The sequence below is a fragment of the Dendronephthya gigantea genome, unplaced genomic scaffold, assembly GCF_004324835.1.
Source record: "Dendronephthya gigantea isolate DGI-Jeju-01 unplaced genomic scaffold, DenGig_1.0 000711F, whole genome shotgun sequence".
Taxonomy (NCBI): domain Eukaryota; kingdom Metazoa; phylum Cnidaria; class Anthozoa; order Malacalcyonacea; family Nephtheidae; genus Dendronephthya; species Dendronephthya gigantea.
The window spans coordinates 1-23919 of record NW_021163721.1 but is presented as its reverse complement, the minus strand read 5'-3'; the positions used below and the strand labels follow the sequence as shown (position 1 = coordinate 23919).

Below are 23919 nucleotides of genomic sequence, written 5' to 3'. Positions count from 1 at the left end.
ATATATGGTACCACTGGCAATTGCTTTAAGGAAAGCGTCAACAATCCTTACGTTCAGTTCTATTTCGAATAGATTTATTGAACAACAAGAATTATAAGTATCATTTTTATATTTTAATGCAAAAATTCATACATTCACCACTACAAAATTAATGAACAGGTTCTTGATGTTAGCTACCAAGTGTACCACGTGTGTTAACTGTATCACACGTTAAACCTATAACCACGTTAAACTGTACCACCACGTAGTTAAACCATGTGTTAACTATATCACCACGAAGGCGAAAACTTTAAATGGCAATGCATCACTCTTTATCCACGGGTTTGATCCACGGATCAAAACTGAATATTCTCTTCGTGTACATCAGTGAGGTCATTTTAATTTCACTTTTGTTTTCTTTTCTTGCAAAGTCTGATATTTTGTGACAGCAATATCAATCATTTTCATGAGATGTTCTCCATACTGCAAAATGACATTTTGGAGCGTAAGAATTATTCTTTTGGAAATGACAAATTATAATGATTGACCATGGATAAAATGATTGGGTGAATATGGAAAGAGAATCGAACTGGAAAACAAGTCAAATGCTCATGAGCATGTCGTTCCGCTCTATTTTTCGCTTTAACGAGTAGGGTCCGTTTGTACGAAAGCTGGATAGCACTATCAACCGACATTCGAAATTTGATCGTAGTTCAGCATATAACCTGGTATTAAATCATCGTATTCTTACATTGAGATTTTTTTAACAACTCTAAGCTACAATTTACAGGTATGTTTACAACGCTATCCAGCTTTCGCACAACCGGCCCCAGTTCCTAGAGTCGTTCTTGTAAAAATGGTTTTTCATTTCATTTTTGATTCTTAATCTTTTTTTTCGGTTTAGGCCCCGAGGGCCTACCTCGAATAACAAAAGCCGTGTTTCGTACTACGACATAAGCCTACTGAACCGAGATGTCTACTATGTCCGAGAAATCTGTGAATCTACAAGTTAAAAATACAAATATAAATATATCATACCGTTGGGTTTTCCAGAGTTGAAATAAAATTACGAAGTTTTATGTCTCGATATTTCTCTAAGCATTTGGTCATACGTTCTAGCTAGAAGAAAAGTAAAAAAATTGTTAACTAACGATAGTTGGAAAACACTATAGATGAAAGGCAACAAAATTTCGCGGAATAATGTATAAATAATATTGTTATAAATGATAATTGCCCACATTCGGTAGTTTAAATAAGTCGGAAAATGTCAATTAAAAATCAAAATATGATGACAATGACCGGAAATGTCAAAACCAAAAATACTAATTCTATGAAAAGCAGCCACTATCTTAAATGGTAAAATATATACACGCCCCTATAAAAATCAATGTTTACTAATAGGCTACGTGTATACAAATACAATTAAAAATAAATACAAATACAAAATCAAACTCAATACAAAAATCTAAAATCGTTATTAGAAGCAAAGGAAAATTATCATCGCGTAAATTCGCGCTCTACCCCTACACTTAATAATTAAGACATGCATGATTATTTATACAGCAAACGTAATATTAGCATCATACACTAACAGGGTGCTTAGTTACCATCGTGCACCCTGTTATGGTTGGCATTATATATCAGTGGCGTAGGAAGCATGATTATTGGGGCACATATTCTTTATTCATGTTGTGCAAGATCAATTTTTTTACATATTCTTTTATTCATGTTGTGCAAGATCAATTTTTTTTAAATCGATTGTCTTTACAAGTCTGTTAACATGAATATATGAATATGTGCCCCCCCCCCATTATCCTGCAACTCGCCATCATTAGGCACCTTTAGCTATATAGCAGTAATTATGAGTTTGTCTACGAGTATAAGATTCGTCATTTGCTTTTGCCTACGCCATCTGACGAAAATTCTACGTAGTGGATCGTAGGGGCATAGATCGAAGATGGACAGATGTCCTTCTCAGAAATAAAAATGTCCCAAGGCAGCCATCTTGCATCTACCATTTCGGCAAGTGTTTATTGCGTAATGTTGCGTGATATTCGTCATTTGTCATTACGTCACTGCTTTTACGCTCTCTGCCGTCAGTGCCGTGTCACCTATTTCACTAATGTTTTAGTATTTAGCTATAGAGATAAAAATTAATTACTCCGGCGCCAGCGACGGAGTTGAAAATTCGCCCCGGTTTTTTTTGTTTTCTTTTTATTTTTCGTCGTCGCAAGTCTGAAATGGCGCGAAACATTCTAGTATTTGAAATGTGTATGTAAGCGTATTTATCTACGTCCCAGTCTTATCTGCCAAGAGTTGTGGTGCACAGCTTTGGCTAATTTTCCGATGCGCGATTCGATTTCGCTCGTATGATACGGCAATTCCTCCAAGAGGAACAAATAAACCGTTGTTTTCATCCTGTTCGATTAAGTTTAGATTGAATTGGCGTAAGAATATATTTAATACATGTAGATTCTGGTCCTATTTTAATAATATCGCTGTTTCGTTTAACAAGATGATGTGGTCGTGTATGGGCGCGTTGACACGTCGTAGTTTGCACAGGATTGAAGATTTAATATGTAACTATAAGCGCGAATTACAAAGGCAAAGTGTAAGACAAAGTGAATGTATCATGCGGTTTATTTACATTTTTGAACAATTAAACTTCTATACTTTTTAAAGTACGATGTGCTTCTGAATTTCGCGATCGAACATTTATAGGTTCGCAAGGCATCTAAATGCGAAAATGAACTGTGTTGTTTATGTTCAGAAGCTCTATATTAAAGACTGCCACGTGCGCCGGAGTTAACGCCAGACCAGGCGTTTTAATTAAAAATAAATTTATTAATTTATATGAGTTAAAAGCCAACAAATTACTACGAAAACGGTAGAAAGAGTACAAAATTCACAGGCAGCAATTAGCCCATGCACAGCAAGTATTGTGCCGTGTGCATGCATGACCTGTAGCTACATTTGGGGAAAACTTGAGGACACAAAAAAATACCTAGTTACACTTCTGATAATACGTATGTGGCGGCTTGATGTCGTAAGCAAACAACACGCAAGGATGACGAATCTTGTTTGTACTCGTAGTCTTATACTCGTATAGTAACTGCTAAAGCTCTATATTGTTTTTGGTAACAGCAACTATAAAACTAATCTCAAAATGAATTCACCTTTTCTTCTAAGAATATTGAAGTGACGGGAAAACAAGACCAAAAGTGCCGAAGTAACTCGGTAATTGCATTATAATGTTGCCGTAGTTCTCTTTGCAACGTTTGGAGACCATGGCCTAAACAAAAATGCACAATTTAATGATAAATTGAGTTGTTTCACATAAAACAATATACAAATAGCTTATTATAATTCTTCAGGAAAAGAGCAGAAATAAGAGGAGATTGATTTAAATAAATCTCATCTCGTTTCATCTCGGGATATATTATCTCATAAATATATTCCCTTCCGAAAAGCTCCCAGACAAAATGTTTTAATAAATCTTTTTTTTTAAAAAGTTTTCTTTAATCAGTTAATGAAGCGATGAACAAATATAATCAAATCACTTGAAGGAAAAATATTACGACTGCACGCAATGCCAAAAAAAAAACACGAACAAACGATGAATTGGCAATTAATAATTAACATACCGTTAATTTCGGACATTGTATCTCTCATGAACAGGCCACCAGGTGAGAATTCGGTAAGAACTTCGCAAGCACAGTCGCTGCTGAGAGTCTAAATTTAGAGAACGTTGGCATAACATCTATTATTATTATCATAAATAGTCTACCTACTAACATGTTACATACCGAAAAAGCGCGAAATAGGTAGCATGCAATGACTAGGCATGACCAGCTATAGGTTACATATATTAGTATAACGAATTAGATCTATATATGGCTAAGCTGATAGATGAAAACACTATTTTAAAAATAATGTATATTTACCCCCAATGATAAAAAGATAGAAAGGCGTTTGTTTAATACAAAAATCGTTTATACGTGTATGCTACCCGCTAACACAGAAAAAATCGGTTCTGTAATGAACGTAATTATTCAAGAAAAACTATACAAGATAAATATCTAAAGCCGCTTTTATTGAAAGAAATACCGTACATTCGTCTGTACCTTGACAAGCTCTGGTTGCCATGATCTGATGTCCATGGAACATCTTTCGGCATAAGATGTGAGATTATCTGTACCATTGGTATACGAGTTTACCTTGTGAGGTGCCTAGATAATGAGTTGACACATTTCCCGGACAGTATATATAAATATTGCATGGCACTGCAGTACAAAAGCTATTTTTTTATAAATAACTTAAGAAAAAGATCTTAATTTTTATTAATTCGATTCAATTATAAATCCTCACAACACTATTTTACAACGAACAACGAATAACGAACAGCGATTAACGATGTTTTATATTTTGTGCTTTTTGAGTACAATAGGGAGTCCTCCAGAGATCACTGAGCTGAGTCCAATAGAAAGTTCTCGATTATTTAAACTCAGAAACCGATTTTTGTTTAATACACCATTTGCCCTTCATTAAACAAAAAAAGAATTGCATTAACATAATTTAAAATATTCAGAAATACAAATCGAAATCTCAATAGCGCATTTTGTGCAAGTCAATAAGCGTAAAAAGATATTCAATAGTAACAATTTGTTCGGTCATGTGTTAAAGCTGAAAACCATTAGTCAAAGATGGAAATTCAATAAGAATACAAAGAACATTCAAAAACGCAAAATACATTTTCGTTTGAACACAATAAACCTTCAATTAGAGAATAAAGTAATTTCATTAAGGTTGTTATGAACACAAATATATACTCGTAAAAAGCGTTGCGCAAGCGGAAAATGACCCAATCAAATTTTTTGGTTAGTTACTCATTTGCATTGGGAATCTTCGATAAAAATCGTTTCGTTCAACATCATCTTGGGCATTTTTGCGAGTTTGTTATACGTTGAAGTACTGTCAGAATGGCACAACGTCGAAGAATATCACAACAAGACAAAGAACGGTTGGTTAGAGCATTCGAAGAACAGGATCAAGACTACCTGGCTTTGGCTGAAACTTTAGCAATAAATCGTTCAACTGCCAGGAGTATAGTTGCTCGATATCTGCGAGAAGGACGAATTGAAGAACAACCACGTGGAGGACGCCTCAATGTTCGATTTGATAATTAAGTTAACTGATTCATGAGAGATAAATATCGTGTTATTTAATTTTGACTTATCCGCCATTTAAGTAAACAGGCTTGATACAACCGCCCCTGCTTGTCAATAAACCCATGTTGTTGTTAAAATTACATTATTCTGTAATTGAACGTTTCTTGTGTTCAAAGAAAAACGTCTTTTGTGTTTTTGAATGTGCTTTGTATTCTTATTGAATTTCCATCTCTGATTAATGGTTTTCAGTTTTAACGCATGACCAAGCAAATTGTTACTATTGAATAGCTTTTTACGCTTATTGACTTGCACAAAATGCGCTATTGAGATTCCGATTTGTATTTCTGAATATTTTAAATTATGTTAATGCCATTCTTTTTTTGTTTAAGAAGGGCAAATGGTGTAATTCCTCTTTTAGTGTATCAATTTTAACATGTTATAATACAATTATGAAGATAGAATAATGTCTACATAGATGAAAATAGTTGAGATTTCACACAATAACGTAGTACCTGTGTTGTTTCCACTGCAATTCCCTGACAAAACTGATTTTTGTCTTTTATTTTCAAAGCTACTGATTCGTTCGTAGTTTCCTCCTCCAAATCCTCATATCTTACCATGTCTCGAAGTCGAGCCTGATAAAATAATTCAATTGTCAATTACATGTGTTACAACCGTGGGTCGAACTAGAAGCTCTACTTTTTAAATTTAATTGGCAAGCAGGTTATAAAAGCATAAAATGCTAGCTGTCTAAATTTGACTATCTACTTTAGTCTTATTGACTATCTACTTTAGTCTTATATGTCGTTAATACAATTTAGAGGAATTTTACTAAAACGCCATTTTTTTTTGCCTATGCCATAAGGTCAATATCTTATGCCGCGTTTACACTACATTCATTTATTGGCAGGGTACGGTTAAAATGGGTACGCTTAAAAAGGTCGGGCACGAGTACCCATTTTAGGTTTGGCGTGCCGATAATTTGAGTGTAGTGTAAACGGGACTGATAAGGTTTCCTAATATATCTTCAATTAGGGAAAGACCTAAGAGTAATCTATATTATTACTCTAACCCTTACTTAAAAGCTTGTTTTTAATTAGAAAACTGTCTAAACATGCCCCATGACCTGAGTAAATAATACGAAGGGCTTGTTTTGAATTGTTTCATTTATACATCTCTACCCGGCCCAAATGAAAAATAAAATAGCGGGACACATTACCACTTTTATCGGTGGTTCATCCATGCTGTTCGTCGACTTTTCATTTACAACCTGGGAACTATTAAATGTTTGGAAAGCTGCCATGTGAATGTCATGGACGATGGACGTTTTCGTAAGTTATGCGCGTGCGTGAGTTTAACACGAGTTGACACTGGTAACTAGCAAAGGTTGCAAACGTACGATTAGCATGTTGGCATGAATGCCATTTTAAAAATTTTCCGTAAAATGAAGTGTTCAGCTATTGGTAACAGATAAACTGAATAACGAGACGATTCATCGAGTTGTGCATCTGCTAGTTTAATCCATGAATTCATGAAAATACAACCTATGGCATGTATTATCAATCCTCACAATTTACATTTTATTCAATACTTTTAACAGTATCGCGATTAATTGCTCAAGAACACTTAAAAGCCTGTTTTGGAGTATATTGAAAACTATGATTGTGCCTAGTTATTTTCATGTAAAATATGACACGAAAACAATTTTTGCTTTCCATTTAGCCTATCCTTTCCATCACCCTAATAGCAACCATAACATGCACAATTTGAATTTTATATATATGAACAATTCTCCAAGGCAAGTCAGGCGGTTAATTCAGAATCTAAAGTTATGCCGTGCTGTCTAATTTTAAGTGTGGTCATTATCGGACATTCGCCTCCGATTCGGTTTGTTTTAAACGCCATGCATGACCAGGATGAATATATTAATATAGTTGAGATAATCTGTCTATCGTCTCTACAATGCGCGCTATGAATAGTACTTTTTTTCACAGGTCCTAAATATGCATCAGTAACATGTTTGCGAAGACAATTATCATGTATGTTACTTACGGAGTGTCCGCGTATGACTTGAGTACCATAGAGCTCTGATGATTGAACCGACGAAACAGGTTGTCGTTTTTGCTTTTCTGATCGGAAGAGTCAGAAGACTGTTGTTTATGACCATAGCCCTAGAATATAAAATACTCATCATTTGTTGGAAAGATTGGCAATAAGGATACTACTTTAAGTGGTGGTGTATTGTATATTCTTTATACCAATAAAGAATAAATTTTGTTTACTGTATGTCTGGCAAAAATATAAAGAGTTACATTCTCTTTGTGGTATCCAGGAATTCTCGAAAACAATTAATGTTTTCCCGGTATATATACGGTACGTATAAACGTATAGAAAAGGTTAAATTTCTTTGAACTTTCAACGTGGTGCCAACAATGCTGTCAACGCGTGAACACAGTATTTTACGTATAAAGATTGCCAAAAACATTTGTTGTTTGTTTCAAAACAAACCTGGTCAGAAAGAGGAGATTCCTCTGAAATATCCAACAAACGATCATAGAAATTTGAGAGCTTTTGTTCCAGAAATTCTAAACAAGTAGATAAAAATTAGGATATATAACTAGTTGGTTGAAATTACTTTGTTGAAAAAACCCCCCGGCTAATTAATCACTATAATAGGTAGAATTTGCAGTAGAATTAATTGATAAAATTGAATAAATGAAATACAGTATGTAATAATAACCAAACACAGAAAATATACCGTTCAATCTTATCTTTACCACCGCATACGTTACCTAGCTGATTATATTGATAGGTTTCCTCGCCCTTGCGTACCCAGGAACCAAAAATGTAACAGAAGGTTTGCGGCAGCTCCTTTTATTCCTTACATTACTGTACATACCTTGTTCATCCTTATTTGCACATTCCAAAAACAGATCCGACGAAGTCTTTTGACGATCACGATGAAAGAAATGAGACTGAAAAAACTTGGTCCAAAATTCCTTCTCGCTCATCTGAAGGTAAAGAATTGATAGCGAATCACTATAAAGCAGTTTCGATGCGGATGATATTGCGATTAGTGTATAGCTATGATAGATTTTTTTCGCTTCAGCTATGTGAATAACATGAAAATACAGTAGTTTGGATTTACGGATTAGCTCGCACAGCATTTAGGAGAATATCAATGCAGGTTTTTGTAGAAATAAACCACATACCACATATTACAGCTGACTAATAATTTATATAAAACCATGTAAAGACTATCACCTGGTCAGGAACGTTTTCCAAGTGTTTCTTCTTAACTAAAACAAAATAATAACCGGTTAGGGCAGATAAACAAACTTGGCCTCTTAGCAGGGTTGCACAGCTTGTTGTAGCTACATTTGTAACTTTTCTTTTGATCGGATCCACACTCCACAGTAGACAACATGCAAGGTGGAATTTCGTTTTAAACTAGTCGATATATCTATTTACATTTTTCAGGAAAAGCCAATCGGAATGCCTTAATTTTTAATACGTACTGTATACTTCATGTAAAATGGCAAATAATAGAGAGTTTTAGTTTCACGTTTTCTCGTCAACCGCTAACCATAAGCCGCGGCTTGACGTTGAAAATTTGCCGTTTTTTTAACCGCTGGAGGTGTATTTTCATGCATATAGCTCGTTTACCTCAGCGTTTTGTCATTGCAATAGTGTCTCGTTTCACGTATAAACACTCCTGGTAATTCTCTAGTTACTATATCGTAGATCGATCCCCTCCCCCTTTTGCAGTAGAAAACTCAAACTCAATACTAATAGGAGATCACTGAGCATGTTTACTAATGGAATGCAATGAAATATGGGCGAAGGGATTTGGAGGAAAATCGTGGGTACGAGGCTAGGTGACTATATACAGACACCTTCATTAACTTGGTAACTTGTCAACACTGTCCTCACTTTATCGTGCCTAAAAATTTGACGGACCAACAAGGAGGAATTTAATTTTAAACTAATCGACAATGTTAGACTCCTTGTTAGAAAGACCGTAATAAAAATTTCGTAGCCGACAATAAGACATACATTTTTGTATCGTACCTGCCGGGTATGTTTTAAATATTGCCGCAATAGTATCAGCGTCCAAGTTATATCTCAGTTCATTGCAACCACTACTCTCTGGTTTCACCTCTGACTAAAAAAATATATTGAAATAAGGGTAAAATGTGCATGTGTACTACACTGACACGGCAAAGTGATAGCTAACCTCAAATTTTGAACTATAAAGGGTTTTGATGAAGTGAAATTGAGGAGAAAGAGTCAAAATGGTAACGTAAAATCCCTTCACATGTACACCTTCAATCACTTCACATAGATAGAAATTAACAATTAATCCTTACCAGAAATCCAGACGACAGACCGATAGTTTGAACATCACCAGACCCTGTTTCATTGCTAGATGTCTAAGAATTAGGCAGTTATAATTGGTGTACAGTTATAAGTGGTTCTCGAATTTGTGGGAGATCATTTTAATTTCTATATTAGGGAAATGGGTATACATGGGGACATCGAAGTGTAACCTGGAATCGGTGGGGAAAATTGGGAAAAAGGAGAGTACAATTTAACACAGTAACCCGACATTTTTTGAATGCGCATGGGCATCCTAACTGTATAGCAACTAACTTATTCTATTAGCTATATCATGCTATAAATTTGTGCATATTATGGTATGACACTTTCGTTACGACGACAAAAATAAAACTACATAAATAAAATAATTATTTACCTGTTCATTTGCTCTGTTTGCCCAAAACTCCGCGGCTGTAATAATGTCACCAACAACAAGATCTTTATATAGCTGGTAGAGATCAGGATTGTTTTGCAATAGTCTAAAAAGAGAATAAAGCATGCAATTTGATTTTTCAAAGAGGCAGAGTTGCATACGCCAACATATATGGATGCACCAACAGAAACATACTTATTTTTCTCCTCCAAATCTTTGTTTGCTTTTTTCCTATGAGCAGGTATTAATTGAGCTAAAAGATCCTTCACGTCATCACGATCTCGACGTTCAGCGCCAGGATAGGCATTATTGACAAAATGGAAACTGTACGAGTTGCCATCGTGAAGCACTGTTTGAAGCTGCATTTTTGAGCTGCCTTCCGGGCTGATTCTCTGCACTACGTAAATACGTACAAAGCATATTTTTATATAAGTAGCTACATAAACAAGTGGAGGTCATGGGGAAAATGATGGCAACGAAATCCGTTTTTGTGTTTCGATTTAAATCCAACATTTTGGTTTATTTAATTTATCATGGATTTACCGGTAGGCGGTAGATACAGGGGCGTAACTAGAACGATAATTGGGGGGGGGGGTGACTATTCATATATTCAGTTCTGCCCGACGGATTTCTATTGTAAGCTATTGCAATTACAAAAGAAATCCGTAGGGCAGAACTGGATATAATTTATGAATATTCACCCCCCCCCCAATTATCCTTCTAGTTACGCCACTGGGTAGATACTATATTCTGCCATTCTTTTGTCTAGCGCCTTCTTCATATTCGTCGCTAAAGGCCATCAACGATATTAATCGTGGAGGCCACGCAACTAGTGATATTTATAGTTATGATGTTTTAGCCCATGTTTTACGTTTAGGGATAACAAATTTTCGTACAATACAAGACGCTCCCTTAGGCAGATTCACCCGAGCGGAACATCATCACTTCGGGAAATATTTCGCAAAACCACTCTCACTCCAGGTCTATAAATGATAAATGTCTTTCATTCTGTCGAAAGTATTACGATTAATTAAATTTATTGTCGCGGCGGTGTCGATTGTTATTCGGGACCTTAAGCTTGTAGGACTCTTATGCAACATATAGTGAAGCAAACGCTATAACCTATCGCGTTGTTTTATATGGTGAAAGGTGTTATACAAAACTATATTAAATCTGTCCCGTTACGAAATTAGAAAACCTTGTTCGATATTCGATATTCATAAGCTTGCATCCAGGCGTCTGTTTAGATTTTAGCAAGGTAATAGTGTTCTAATTTGTTTTTATTTTTTGGTTTTTCATATTTTGATTTCTCCTGCATTTCTCCTAATGCCTGTATTCAAAAAAGCTCATTCACTCTCAAACAGTCACAATCATTGAGTGTATGTAGCAGAGAAATTGTGTTATCGCTAATCAATTAAGAATCTAAAGTTGTTTCTTTAAATCAATGGAAAGATTTCGAGCATAACATTGACATTTGTGAGATTTCATGACATTGACACTGGTGTGGGATTAAATATTTATATACAAGTAATAAGATGTTAATTAGATTTATATCTAGCTAGATTTAAATCTAATTAGCTAGCTGCAACTTTAGGTTTAAATTTGTATGGAAAATACAAGAAGCATAATCCTTTTGATATAATTACTTGGCGCAAATAGATTCAAACATGTTTAGGTACATACCATATTGCTATGGTATGTAAACTAATAATAGCATTGCATTCAAAGTGAATTGAACTCGTGAGGGGATTTGATTTGCGTTTGAGGATTGGGCAGCCTTCCTTGGTTTTAGTGGCCAGAAGTAAAATTACTTTGCTATTCACCTTAAAATACATATAGTTGATTCACACACTTCCCAAAAGTAGTTATTTACTATATATTATATTATCAATTGAGTGTAAATTCTTATCTGATAATCAAAATATTTATTTCTCTAACACAGCCTATGAAAACAGGTACATATTGATGGGGGAGGGGGGGGGGGGGGGGGGTGGGGTGCCAAAAGCACTGTAGGATAACAGAGTCAGAGCTTTAGAAAAGGGTTCATCTATAATCGATCACCTTAGCAACCACATGAAGAGGTAACATGCATGCAAATTAACTTGCAAATCCAGCTAGGGGAGAATACATTTTCAATACTAAGTATTACCAGTTAGTTTTAATGCAAAGAGTAGGCATCGATCGTTATTAAAATGGCGAATGAATATTACTAAATATTACATGGTGGCAAAGGACACAGGGCTGCCCCTGCTCATTCCTATAAGCAAAGGACAGTGGAGGCAGCTGCCATGATTGCTCCCATGGTTCTGGTGCCCAGGATATTTATATAATGCGTATTTCTCTAGGTATCTCCTCTCTCCATTCAGAGTCTAAACTAGTACTAGCTAAGTATTAAATGATCACTATAGTCCATAGACCTTAAATTCCTTATACAATGGGGTTCCTATAATCACACAAACCTTCACTTGTTCGTAATACACAATATGGGTTTAAAAATAATGCATGTATTTAAAACGTTGTACAAATTTGCACCTTTAACTGATCCTTAGATTTATAAGAAGGGCATAATGATGAATATTAATTGAAAACTAGTATTAATATCATCAAAGCAATTTGTTAAATGCTGCATCCGCCATCGTTAATAGTGGCAGAGACTGGTGTATTTCCTACCTTTGATATCGGAATAAACGTAGCACAGCCGTGGTTTATCCGCTCCGTCCGCTGTCCACATTATTTTATCAGAAAGCAACATAAGTTTCCCATTATTTTTCTTATATCTCACATGTTCTGATATAAGCAGAACTTCCTCGCCAGCCATATTGTATATCAAGCTCGATACTTCATGTAAGATGTTCCATACTAACTTCTGTTGGCAGGCAATATCAAGGTACACTAACGTGATGCAAATTTTCCATTTTCAGAAGCAAATATTATATATAAAATTCAATTCTGAAAGAAAAATTTGTGAGATATGGGTACCAGACCAGTAAAAATGTACTATCATTCAGTAATTGCCAAAAATATCACAACATTGCCAAAGCTGGTAGCCGAAAACAGAAAACTCATAAAAATCGTTTGGCGTTGGCGGGTCGCGTCTGGTGTGTGTCCGCCTTGATAGTAAAAGTGAAAAAGTATAGTATTTTTCATAATATCATGTTTTAATTACCCTGCATTTTTATCACTCTCTACCAAATTGACTCATTCACGGATTGACCTGAATACTATTCAGCACTACTGCCACTACAGCTGATTAGGCCCACTACAGCAAATTTATTCTGTCCGGGGTCGGTTGTATAAAACTCTTTAATTAACTACATTTTGCATTGTTAAATCCTAGTTAACTCAGACTGAATACAGTCCTCTGATTGGCTAATTTTGTCTTTAACTACAATAAAAGTAACTAGTCTTTTATTCAACTGTCCCAGTCAAACATCTTCTTTGAATTCCTAAGTTGTCGCCAACTTCGGCCAACTAGGAATAGTAACGTCACAGCTGAAAACTTTACCCGGTTTGCGGGGAAATGCGGGATGGAGTTTCGTCATATGAACAGGACAAAACAAGTTGGTTTGTCGAAACTTTTGCGCACATGAACAGGCCCTTAGGCCTTAGAAAAGGACACATTCATTTTACCTTTGCAACCAGACGAAGAGGAAACGCAATTTAACAAATACCCGCGAACCTGCATTCCCGGTAGTTTTAATTTTAAGAGGGCTTCATGATAACAGTGTATGGTACTGTTACATCACTTACATAGTAGCAAATAGACACAGGGCTGCCCCTGCTTACTTATGTAAGTAAAGGGCAATGTTGGCGCCAGATGCCCCTGCTGTGAGCTGTCCCGGTTCTGGCGCCCTTGATTAACTGCACTCCACAGAACATATTTTATGCCATTTATTAATGCCTATATGAAAAGATGGTGCTGAAATATTTTTCAGGATCTTCTCAGGCTACATACATACGATCACTAGACTAATTACATTACACTTCAAATGGTTAATGAGCTTATTTACTAACGCTATAATGCTAACTAGATTTAAACAATAAAATGACCTACGACTTCTGACCTATATCAACCATGCAATGGAGCACATGGAAACAAAAATATTAGTAAATGTTTCAGTATAGTCAGTATCCGCAGCTGGAGTAACACGGTAGTCTTGTTTCTTGCAAACATCGGGATCCTCACCGCATTTTACATTTATCCAACACCATCCATACTTGGCACAATACTTCCAGCAGTAGTTTGAATGCGAACTAGAATGATATGCACAACCTGACAGTTCTGGAAAAAAGATGCTTTTGCCCAGGTACATTTGGATGTTCTTCTGGTTCATGAATTTCGCCTTGTTGATGACAGATTCCCCGCCTGCGAAGTAATCAACCCAATCCACAAGCAAGAAATTCACCGTCAAATCCCGCCTTTCCTCAAATTGTAGCATTCAAATGCTGCTTCACCCAACCAGGAAGAACACGTCTCCGCCATGTCCCAAATACATTTGCCATAACTCCCGAAAGCCGAAACTCAATGAATGTATAAAACGAGCCAGGGATGCCACATTTCTCTTTGGCTTGTTCGGTTATGCCTGAACAGCTCGAGATCACTGGATTCGTATCCCGGGTTGACACAATCTGCCCGAAGCTCAACACAAGCCATTTATGTTGTAAAGACATGTATTGATATAGTTCATAAGCCACGAAAATTAAAATTCTTTCGTTTGGTCGTATGGTCCTTGAGTTTTGGCCAGTTTCCATGGGTCATGTAGTAGCCACTCATCGCCAGCTTTCCGAATTATTTGGCGGCCACAGTTTCATCAGTGTGCTTTCAATGCTTTGCGAAATATTCTTCTCATAACCTTTTTGCACATTGCTGTTGAAGTGGATTATTGCAACCTCACTTGGATGAGATTGCATCCAACTGTCGATTTGTTTAAGACCTTTTCGATGGAGCCTGCGTAGGCACAGACGTTCTTGCCACAGTGGCAATTTAAGCTTCTGTTTCACCAAAACAGGTTTCGATGTCAAGTAACGTATACCATACTCCAACTGCTCCGAGAAACTTTTGCCATGGTTACGAAAAACACGAAGGTGCCGCTCCGCCGCTCCACCAATGGAGACGCCCATCAAATCCGGATCCAGCATTGTGACTGCCTGCAAATGTTACTTGATCGATACGTAGCTCGCATAGATCAGGAAGACCATTGCATTTTTGTGCAGCGATTTGCCTCGCGTTTACTAAAAAAATAGAAACATAAACGAATGTGAATGCACTCTGTCGTAAATTATTGTGCTAAGAATTATAAGATGCCTGACATAGCTCTAGTGTGCGCCGCCTTAACTTCGCGAATGTCAATGCTGACCTGTAATGCAGCCTAACTGGACATGCCAATTTCACTTTTACTGGCGATTTACCTTTAAATTTCATGAATACAAACTTATAATGAATTTATAAGACTCATAGCCTGCCGGACACGAAAGCTATCTGGCAGCATCTGCTCAGCAAATCGTGTAGTAAAGAGGCTAATAAACATATGCAAACTTGCAAAACATATGCAAAGTGTATTATGCATAATTTTATTAGCTTGTCGTGGATACAAACTTGCTCTCAATGTACACTTATATCACGAAACCGGCCGTTTATACAATGTTTGTGCTAGTGGCGAAGCCACTCGGTAATTTATTAAGAAATTAATTAATTCGGGGAATTTTTTAAGAAATTAACGATGGTAATAAGTAGTTAAAATTACATGGCGAGACTAAAGCCTGGTTTCCATTTAATCGTAATTGTCGTGAACAAGGCTTCTTCATTATTCACTGATGGGAAATAGTGCCGATGGAAATTTGTCTCTTATTCTGCATTCAAATCGATCATTATTGACTGCACATGATTATTTTTATATATTCACATTTCTGACTCTGACTCGCATGCATCAACTACCTTCACATGTTCACGACACATGGAAACAGCAGGCTGGCTGGCCACTAAACAGTAATTTAAGATCCTTTTTCCCACATTTCCGACTCTTAGAGTGGGGGAAAATACTCGATGCACAGCATGAGATCTGATATTCAGGTAAAAAAGTAGAGATTCGAAAAATCGGCAGTGTTTTTAATATATCATTGATATCAAATACCCGACATTAGAGACCTTTAGTTTGACGTTTACGGCAAACGCCAAACCGCTAACAAAGTTTCTATTCTAACTTCACTATCTTTAGGTGTGCGGCAATTTCGCTAAATTATACAAACGTTCTACATAAAACTTGTGCTGTTCAGCAGTATAATGTAAGAAAGCAATAGGCTATTTTCTGATGTATTTAGAGAAGCAGCAAATTCAGCTTTGCCGTAGTGTTTCACGTTCGCTGTATATAATTTAATGCTTGAACGACTGCATGAGGGTGTATGCAGTCGGGTAATTTGCATCCGCGCACACCATATGCCGTCGTCAGCATTTCATATGTACGCACGCACAGTATAGAAACGCGTTAATTGCGATATGTAAATATACACGACTTTTACATAGATTCCCAGCAATCAAGATCTTCACGATTCAAAGAAATTCCCCTCAAAGTGACAACTACGAGGGAGAGAGGGAGTGAGGGAGGTAGGGACGCAGTTAGGGAGGGAGGGACGGATCAGTCATAACATAGGATATTATGCTAACATTTATTTTGATAGCATGCTAACATTTAAAAAAATATACAAAATCAACCCCAAAATTCTGAAGAAGGTTTGAAGTACCGCATCTAAAGCTGAGTAAAGAACAAAATATCCAGACAATTGACAATTTACATATAATATATTTATATTGGTCAGGTCAGGCATGCACTGATACCCACCACTGCATCAACAGCTGTTGGAAAAAGATCGGTAGGTTTTTGAAAAGAAACTTCATTGTTGTACCCCGCCTTTGTAAATGCACATTCATGCAATGCGATTGAAGAACCCTTTATGTATTGTAAGTAGCTTATACACGCGCAATTCATAATCACTATACATAAATGTGCACCAACGAATTAAAACTTGATTCAATCGGCTAACCACTAAATAACTAGTTTGTTGTGCCTAGTTTTAACTAATATAACAAAAGCATTAGAGAAAATATAGATGGACAAAAAAGACCGAGCATGAAATATAAATCATCTGAAGTTTCTTTTGTCTCGTTTTGAATTATGGTTGGAAGTCTTGTGTTAGCTTATATGCTTAAATGTCGATGCTTGTGTTTCATGTTTCATTGCACACGTTTCATTATTTTGCCTTTTGATAGTTCGTTACGCTTATATTCTTAAGACACAAGTGAAAACGACGTTTTATTTTACTTCATGCACTGCATACCTGTATTTTCTTTTCGCGGAAAATATGGTCGATGAACCATGGCGTTAATTGCCGAGGACAAGACCAGGCAGTATAGTATCATTACATGAGTGAGGTCAAATTCCATCTCGTTGTTTTTATACTTTATTTTGCTTTTATACTTCTTTTGCTTTGTTCACGAGAGCGAGCTTGTGTATAGTAACAGTAGATGCCGACTGTCTGTCTGCAATTGTAAAATATATTATAGTATCTTAAAAGATTAACCCAAACCATACAATCATTAGCAATTTTTTATATAATTATACATATATATTCTGCAAGGGCCCTATATATATATAATTAATTTTATCAATTCAATGCAGATTCATATATATACGCAATAAATGAAATCACCTTCTATAGATAGGTTTGAATATGATACGAATGTTTTTGTTAGGATCAGTGTTAAATCAGTAAAATTCCGACAATATCCTATTTTGATGGTTCCCTTTTTTAGCGATGAGATCGCCCTGTGCGTGGAAAATAAAAACATACTTACACGGTCTTTCAAGAGCTCCACTACCTTAATCCTTTTGCTCAGAGGAAAATCAGTGAAATGAATAGCCGCTGAGCTGTTTCAATCACCAGATCTGAAAACGCAACAGACATGCATGCATGCACAGTCCATCCTATCATATTTCCGAGTGTTTTAAGGACACTTAAGTTTCAACAATGTAATGTTTCAACGATGTAAAAGTTTCATTACTTGAAATTTACATTACCCTCATTCATGTTCAAATTATATACGACTACGTAAACTTTTAAAGTAGGCCGCAATATCGATATAATTCAAGCAAAACAAGCACATTAAGTAATACTGCTTTTATTCTAAATTTCAGGTACTCTACTCAGCAAAGATTCAAAACAATGATTCAAACACTACATGCAGGTTATTTATTCTCATGATCAGTGGCAAGCTAACAACTCGAGCCTCATCATAGATGTACTGAAATTTGATATGAGTTTGAAATGCGTGGGTAACAGTTGTTGTTGGATCATTGTTTCCTTGAAAAATCTAAAGAAATAAATCAACGGTTTTCTATCAACTAGCCTTGCGCATGGTTTGGCGCCACCACCGCTTTGTTCCACCATCGTGGATGAATCCCTAACCTTAGCAAACTTTTGCATTTCTTTAGGGGTTAATTTAGATGGGAATTGAACATTATACTTTATTTTTGGAGTAAGCCCAACTGTTGATGTTTTTGTCCAAGAACAATTGACCATAACAAAAGAGATGGCGAATGTACATTTTCCTAGAATGCATTGCGGTCGGAAATCGTTTAAAAAAACGAACTGACGTCTTTTAAAGGACAGGCAAAACAGAAGTTATTTTGTTCGCTGTGTTGAAACTTCAAGTCATTAGGAGTTATTCTTGCCCTCTTTTTTCAGTCAATGCCCGCAATGCATTCTGGTAAAATGTACATGCCGCCACCTTTTTCTTCACGGTCAATTAGAAGGACCCGTCTTACTCTTATCTTGCAAAGTAGGGTTCAAAGCGACTGTCAAAAAGCGATGATGCTGTGACTGCTGAATATGGTACTTTGCATTCCCAATGGCGTGGCATTTTATAGTTCGTGCATGGCATTTTATAGTTTGTAAAACACCAATTTGAACTAAAATGATTTAAAGCCATATTTCTTCTCAATAACAATGAACTTGAAGTCAATTTTATTATTATAATTATAATTATTTTCCATGTCAAATTTAATCCTGACGTTAGCGTCCTTCAATTTCCATACATATTTGAAGCTTGGCTTTCATGCACACAAATATTTTAATGACATATTTGTGTAGGTAGGTAGGCATGTAGGTAAAACTTTATTTAAAACCAAGAGACACGCTAGTCCCATTAACTCTAGGCTGGTTTCCATGAGGGGCGTGTTTAAGTATTAAAATCAGTTAATAAGACTGCAAAACAGGACAATTACACACAGACAGTTTCACACATAGATAGATTATATGAATAAGTAGGATGCGTTTCAGTGTCCAACAACAACGTTAACTGATTTAAACAAACGAAGCGACTCGGCTGATTTTGCTTCGTCTGGGAGCCGATTCCAATTAAAGCATAGCGCCGCTATTTGAATTTTTTCAAGGGACTCTCGATTCGGCCTAGGGAGACTTAGGTTTGTTGCAGAGTTTCGGAGGTGATAATTAGTTTGATCTATTTCTCTGCTCACAAAAGACTCTCGAAGAGCAGGCGCAGTGTGTTCATTAAGTATCTCGTACATCAATACTGACTTGGCACAAGACCATCTAGTTTCAAGTGTGTCCCAAGAAAGATTACTAAGAAGATCGATTGATGAAGTATGATATTTTGCATCTGTTAAGACCCTCGCTGCACGAAACTGAAATTTTTGCAACTTGTCTCTGAGCAGCTTACCACAAGTATCCCACAGAGGGGATCAGTAATCGAAGTCAGGCTGCTTTTAAAAAAACAGATTCTAGGGTATGTCTAGCAACAAAGGGTCTTATGCGTCTCATAACGCCAATCCCTGCACTCACCTTTTTACATATCATTTCAATGTGACTACCCCAGTTAAGATTTTCATCTAATTTATTCCCCAAACACATTTGTGTAGTAGTTCGTGATATGGGTTTTGCATTAGCCATAACGGGTACATCACACATCAAATTATGAATGTTATATGGGGAACCAATAAACATCATTTTTCCTTTGGATGGATGCATCTGCAACTTGTTTTCTTTAAGCCAGCTACATTCATGGGCAAGATCCGATTTTAATTTTATAATAAGTTCATTTGCATCAAAAGAGGATGAAAAGATTTGAGTATCATCCGCATACATAGCTGGAGTGGTTCATTTTAGACATTCAGGCAAATCATTAATAATAGTAAGAATAGTAGTGGTCCCAGTCTAGAACCCTGGGAACTCCACAGGTGATAATTTTATAATTAGATAGCTCCCCATTGACATTACATTGCTGTACTCGGTATATTATTATGTATGTATGTACTTCTAAGCAACGCTGTCACAGCCACTTCTTTCTTTGGTGATCGCTCTTAGTCGGATGCCGCACCTATACTGATCAAATCTGGTCTGGAGCATTCATTACTACCCATGCACTTGTGCAACTAATTGAATTCTGGCTACTATTTTAATAGGATAAATATAAATTTCCTGTGATAAGCACAGTTGTCACTAACTGGTGAAAAGCACAGTTGCCAGCTCCCTAATCAAGATCTCTTCCTCTTTCTTGTCAATAATCTTGTCAATATTCTTGCTCTAATTATGTTCTTCCACCAGAAGATTTAAGAAATAATCTTCAATAGATAAGTTACGCATGTTTATATTTCGAAAATGAAAAACATCATCATTATCATCATCGTCATCATCATCTTCATCATCGTCATCATCTTTTGCTTCGTTAAGATAAGAATACTGTAATGCTTCACAGGCATACGGTCTTTTTTTAATTTTATGGCAGATTAACTTCTTAACAAACTTTCGAGCACTTTTATCATTAAGAACTTTTAAATTTACAGGTTTTCCTTTCACAATGTTTCCCATGCGATCATGAGTGGGACCAAATGGATGATCACCTTTTGTAAGAATGAAAAATGCAATCATTCCAGTAACTTGAATATCAGACTTTTCTTATAACGAGATTCTACTTTTTGACCTATTGCTTCAATTATTTCCGCAGGCATCCATCCTGGAGTTCCTTTTGCATTAGTATAAACTGAGTTTCGTCTGCCTTCAAAACACGTTATTCCAAAGTCTGCCAATCTCATATGACCCCCAATGTCGACCAAGACGTTTGATGGTTTGAGGTCTCTGTGCAAAATTCCTTGATCGTGAAGAAATTGCAGACCAGTTAAGATCTCCTTAATCATACGTCGACCTTTTTTTTTAAGGTCGTCTATACTTCGGGAAAGAACATGGTCTTTCAGCGTTTCCTCGCAAAGATCAGTAACCAGATATACGAAAGTCTCGTCTCGAAAATAGTGTCGGTAGTTTACAACAAATCGGGAATTCTTTGTCTGAATTAAAGATAGAATGTTTTTCTCATTCTCTGCTGTTTCTGGGGTGGTTGTAGTAACATTGTTTTAATAGCCACTTCACTCCCATCTTCCATAAGACCAAGATAAACAAACGTGCCCCCAGAACCTCTCCCGAGCAAAAATGATTGATCCCTGGAAAATGCTTGACTGGTGATATAGCCTATGGGAAAAACACACATGACTACTCAGTATCCTAAATTGTTTACTTCATTAAGGAGGTGAGTTTAAAATATCCAAGGTAGTTTTATAAATTTTTAGCTTTAGTTCAAAGTTTAATAAAGGAATCATATAATATGGTTATCGTGTAATATCAGATAGAGATACATTTTTATATAATAACGTTAAGAATCCAAGCAATTCATTGGTCGATAGCTATGATTTATAAGAGGACAGACGCACGGAATGACCTCACAGATAATTTTAACAATTCAGTCTCTTGTCTTATTTTTTTTAGGCAATTACATTTTAGCACGTGTCTTAAGCTAGCCAATAGCATTTCGATCCATCTCGTCATGTGAAAATGTTCACCTAAACCTTGACAACCGAAACGTACTTGCACATGCCTGTATAATTTTTCGAAAAAAGGATCATATATTACAGATACGGTAACGGATATCTTATTATACTAAAACATAAATGACATGTACCGATGAAGCATGCATAAAGGGTGTATTTGCATATTAGCTAGGAAAATCGTAATATAAAATTCTTAACCTAATGTAATTCACATGTTTTTATTGGTTCCCGCAATGTTGTAAAATTCACGCTATTCAGCCTTAGCTGCAAAGTGATTTTTACTAAATAATCAATAATTTTACTGGGGGTTAAATGTTGTATTTGTCATATTTCATATTTTTAATTTCAAGTCCTTTATAAAGGTCATGTTTGTTGAAAGGCCTTTGATTGAAGAATAATTATGCGGAATTTATAACAACCGACACGGGATGACAAAAAAGTTGAATTTTGTTTTAAACTTATTGGTATATTTGTTCACATTTTTCAGGCAAAGCCTAAATTTTTAATATAATGTACCTCAGCATGTAAATGTACCTTCTTACCGGAAGTAGTCAAATCAATGCATTTTGATTGGGTTACTGAAAATGTAAACAAACTCGCTGATTGGTCTAAAACAAAATTGCCCCTTCTTCGGCATGACACAATAGCACCGCATTTTGAAGATTTGAGGAAAAAGGCAGTTTAAGCCCACTGCTGTTTATTTGAAGTTGTAAGTCACAATGTAACACTTGTGCATGAGTATTGCATGGTCCTTTACTTGTTAAGTATTACTGCTAGCTTGCTAGTGATTTTGTATTTACCAATGACCACCCCTAAAAGCACCTCCGAACCATATAAGAAGCTTAAATTAGTCAAAGCTTTTTTTGTTGGCATGCAGATAACACTATAGTGAATGTGCGGTTTTTGGGTGTGGTCAATTTTGCCTGCATTATGGTTCGGGCAGCGTTATCATTATATATGACCGCCATTGTCAACTCACCCTAAACAGTTCAGTTTACCTGTTCTAAATGAAATGCATACCAACTCATATTCAGGGCCTTGACTATTAGCTATACGTGTAATGTTACTACGAGCATTTGTTGTTTTTAATTATATGGATAATCAATTTGGTTCTTTCTAATGTACATCCCTGTTTTCATTTTCATCACAAAAATAATGAATATCGATGCCAAAACATCATACCAGTCTCGCAAAAGTTTAGAAATAAAAACTAGTATTAATCTATTTAGCTTTAACTTAACTATTACAACCGTGACAGTAATTCTCACCTTGCTCTTGGAATCATTCAATGAATTTTGCTTTAGTTTCTCAAGTCTCTCACGATGTTTAACAGACATGTTTACAAACCTATCGCCAATATCTTAGTAATCATCACCTCAACATTCCATTTCTAAATCAAAAGAAAGGCAGAATATTGCACTACAATTAAAGGTATACCAACAAATATATTATATGGCCACTTCTCCCATCTAGCGATACATTGCTAGTTTATGGCCGTTAAGTATAAGGAAATCATTTTTTAATATCAATTTTACAAGTGCAAATCGTGAATACCTCGAGCTTAAAGCGCTAATAATTTTTCCTGTGTTACATGGAGATTTAAAATTAATATGGAATTAATGTTACAAACTTTTTTCGCAACATGGCCTTAGCATTTGATATAGAGCAGTATATAATTGAGTTCAAATGACGATGTTCAGATCTTCCTGGGGAACATATCACAGGCTCCTTTCTCCCCAAGTTTCAAGCCATTCACCAGCCCCAATCTAGAAATTGCTCGGCTGTACCTAATTTTTACCCTCGCGGTTAGACAGTTGATAGCTATGGGCTTCATATGAATAGTATGATAACGCTATAATATATATGTATTATATATATATATTATATATATATTATTATATATAATATAATTATATTATATATTATATTATATATATATTATATATACAAATTCGTCATTTTCAACGTTTTCAAAAGTCAACAGCGCGGGTCCAGCATCGTCCCATTTCAAAAAATGAGAAAAAAATTTTTTTTTAATATAAAATATTTTATTATATATTATATATTATATTATTTATATTATATTATTATAATATATTATATATATATGTATATATAATATATATAT

General features: G+C 35.8%; 3 protein-coding genes and 1 pseudogene across 3 annotated transcripts; all 4 read right to left on the bottom strand.

Moving 5' to 3' along the window:
- Positions 1–372: 372 nt before the first annotated feature.
- LOC114544272 (general transcription factor IIH subunit 1-like) lies at positions 373–12718 on the bottom strand. Its single transcript, XM_028562944.1, has 16 exons — positions 12571–12718; positions 10096–10297; positions 9904–10006; positions 9518–9580; positions 9219–9312; positions 8412–8446; positions 8047–8158; positions 7656–7732; positions 7200–7318; positions 6367–6424; positions 5660–5782; positions 4104–4208; positions 3624–3711; positions 3156–3271; positions 1018–1098; positions 373–462 (listed from the first exon to the last, which is right to left on the bottom strand). The coding sequence occupies exons 1-16, from the start codon at positions 12716–12718 to the stop codon at positions 373–375; spliced, it is 1614 nt and encodes a 537-aa protein (XP_028418745.1).
- A 1307-nt stretch (positions 12719–14025) lies between these two features.
- On the bottom strand, positions 14026–17385 carry LOC114544271 (annotated as a pseudogene).
- A 106-nt stretch (positions 17386–17491) lies between these two features.
- On the bottom strand, positions 17492–20058 carry LOC114544270. The gene is given in 3 exon segments (XM_028562943.1): positions 17492–17525; positions 19273–19677; positions 19679–20058. Coding segments are annotated over 3 exon segments (819 nt in total).
- A 779-nt stretch (positions 20059–20837) lies between these two features.
- LOC114544269 (serine/threonine-protein kinase ppk33-like) lies at positions 20838–23128 on the bottom strand. The gene is made up of 2 exons (XM_028562942.1): positions 23060–23128; positions 20838–21254 (listed from the first exon to the last, which is right to left on the bottom strand). Exons 1-2 carry the CDS (start codon positions 23126–23128, stop codon positions 20838–20840), a joined length of 486 nt encoding a protein of 161 aa, XP_028418743.1.
- Between the last annotated feature and the right edge of the window lie 791 nt (positions 23129–23919).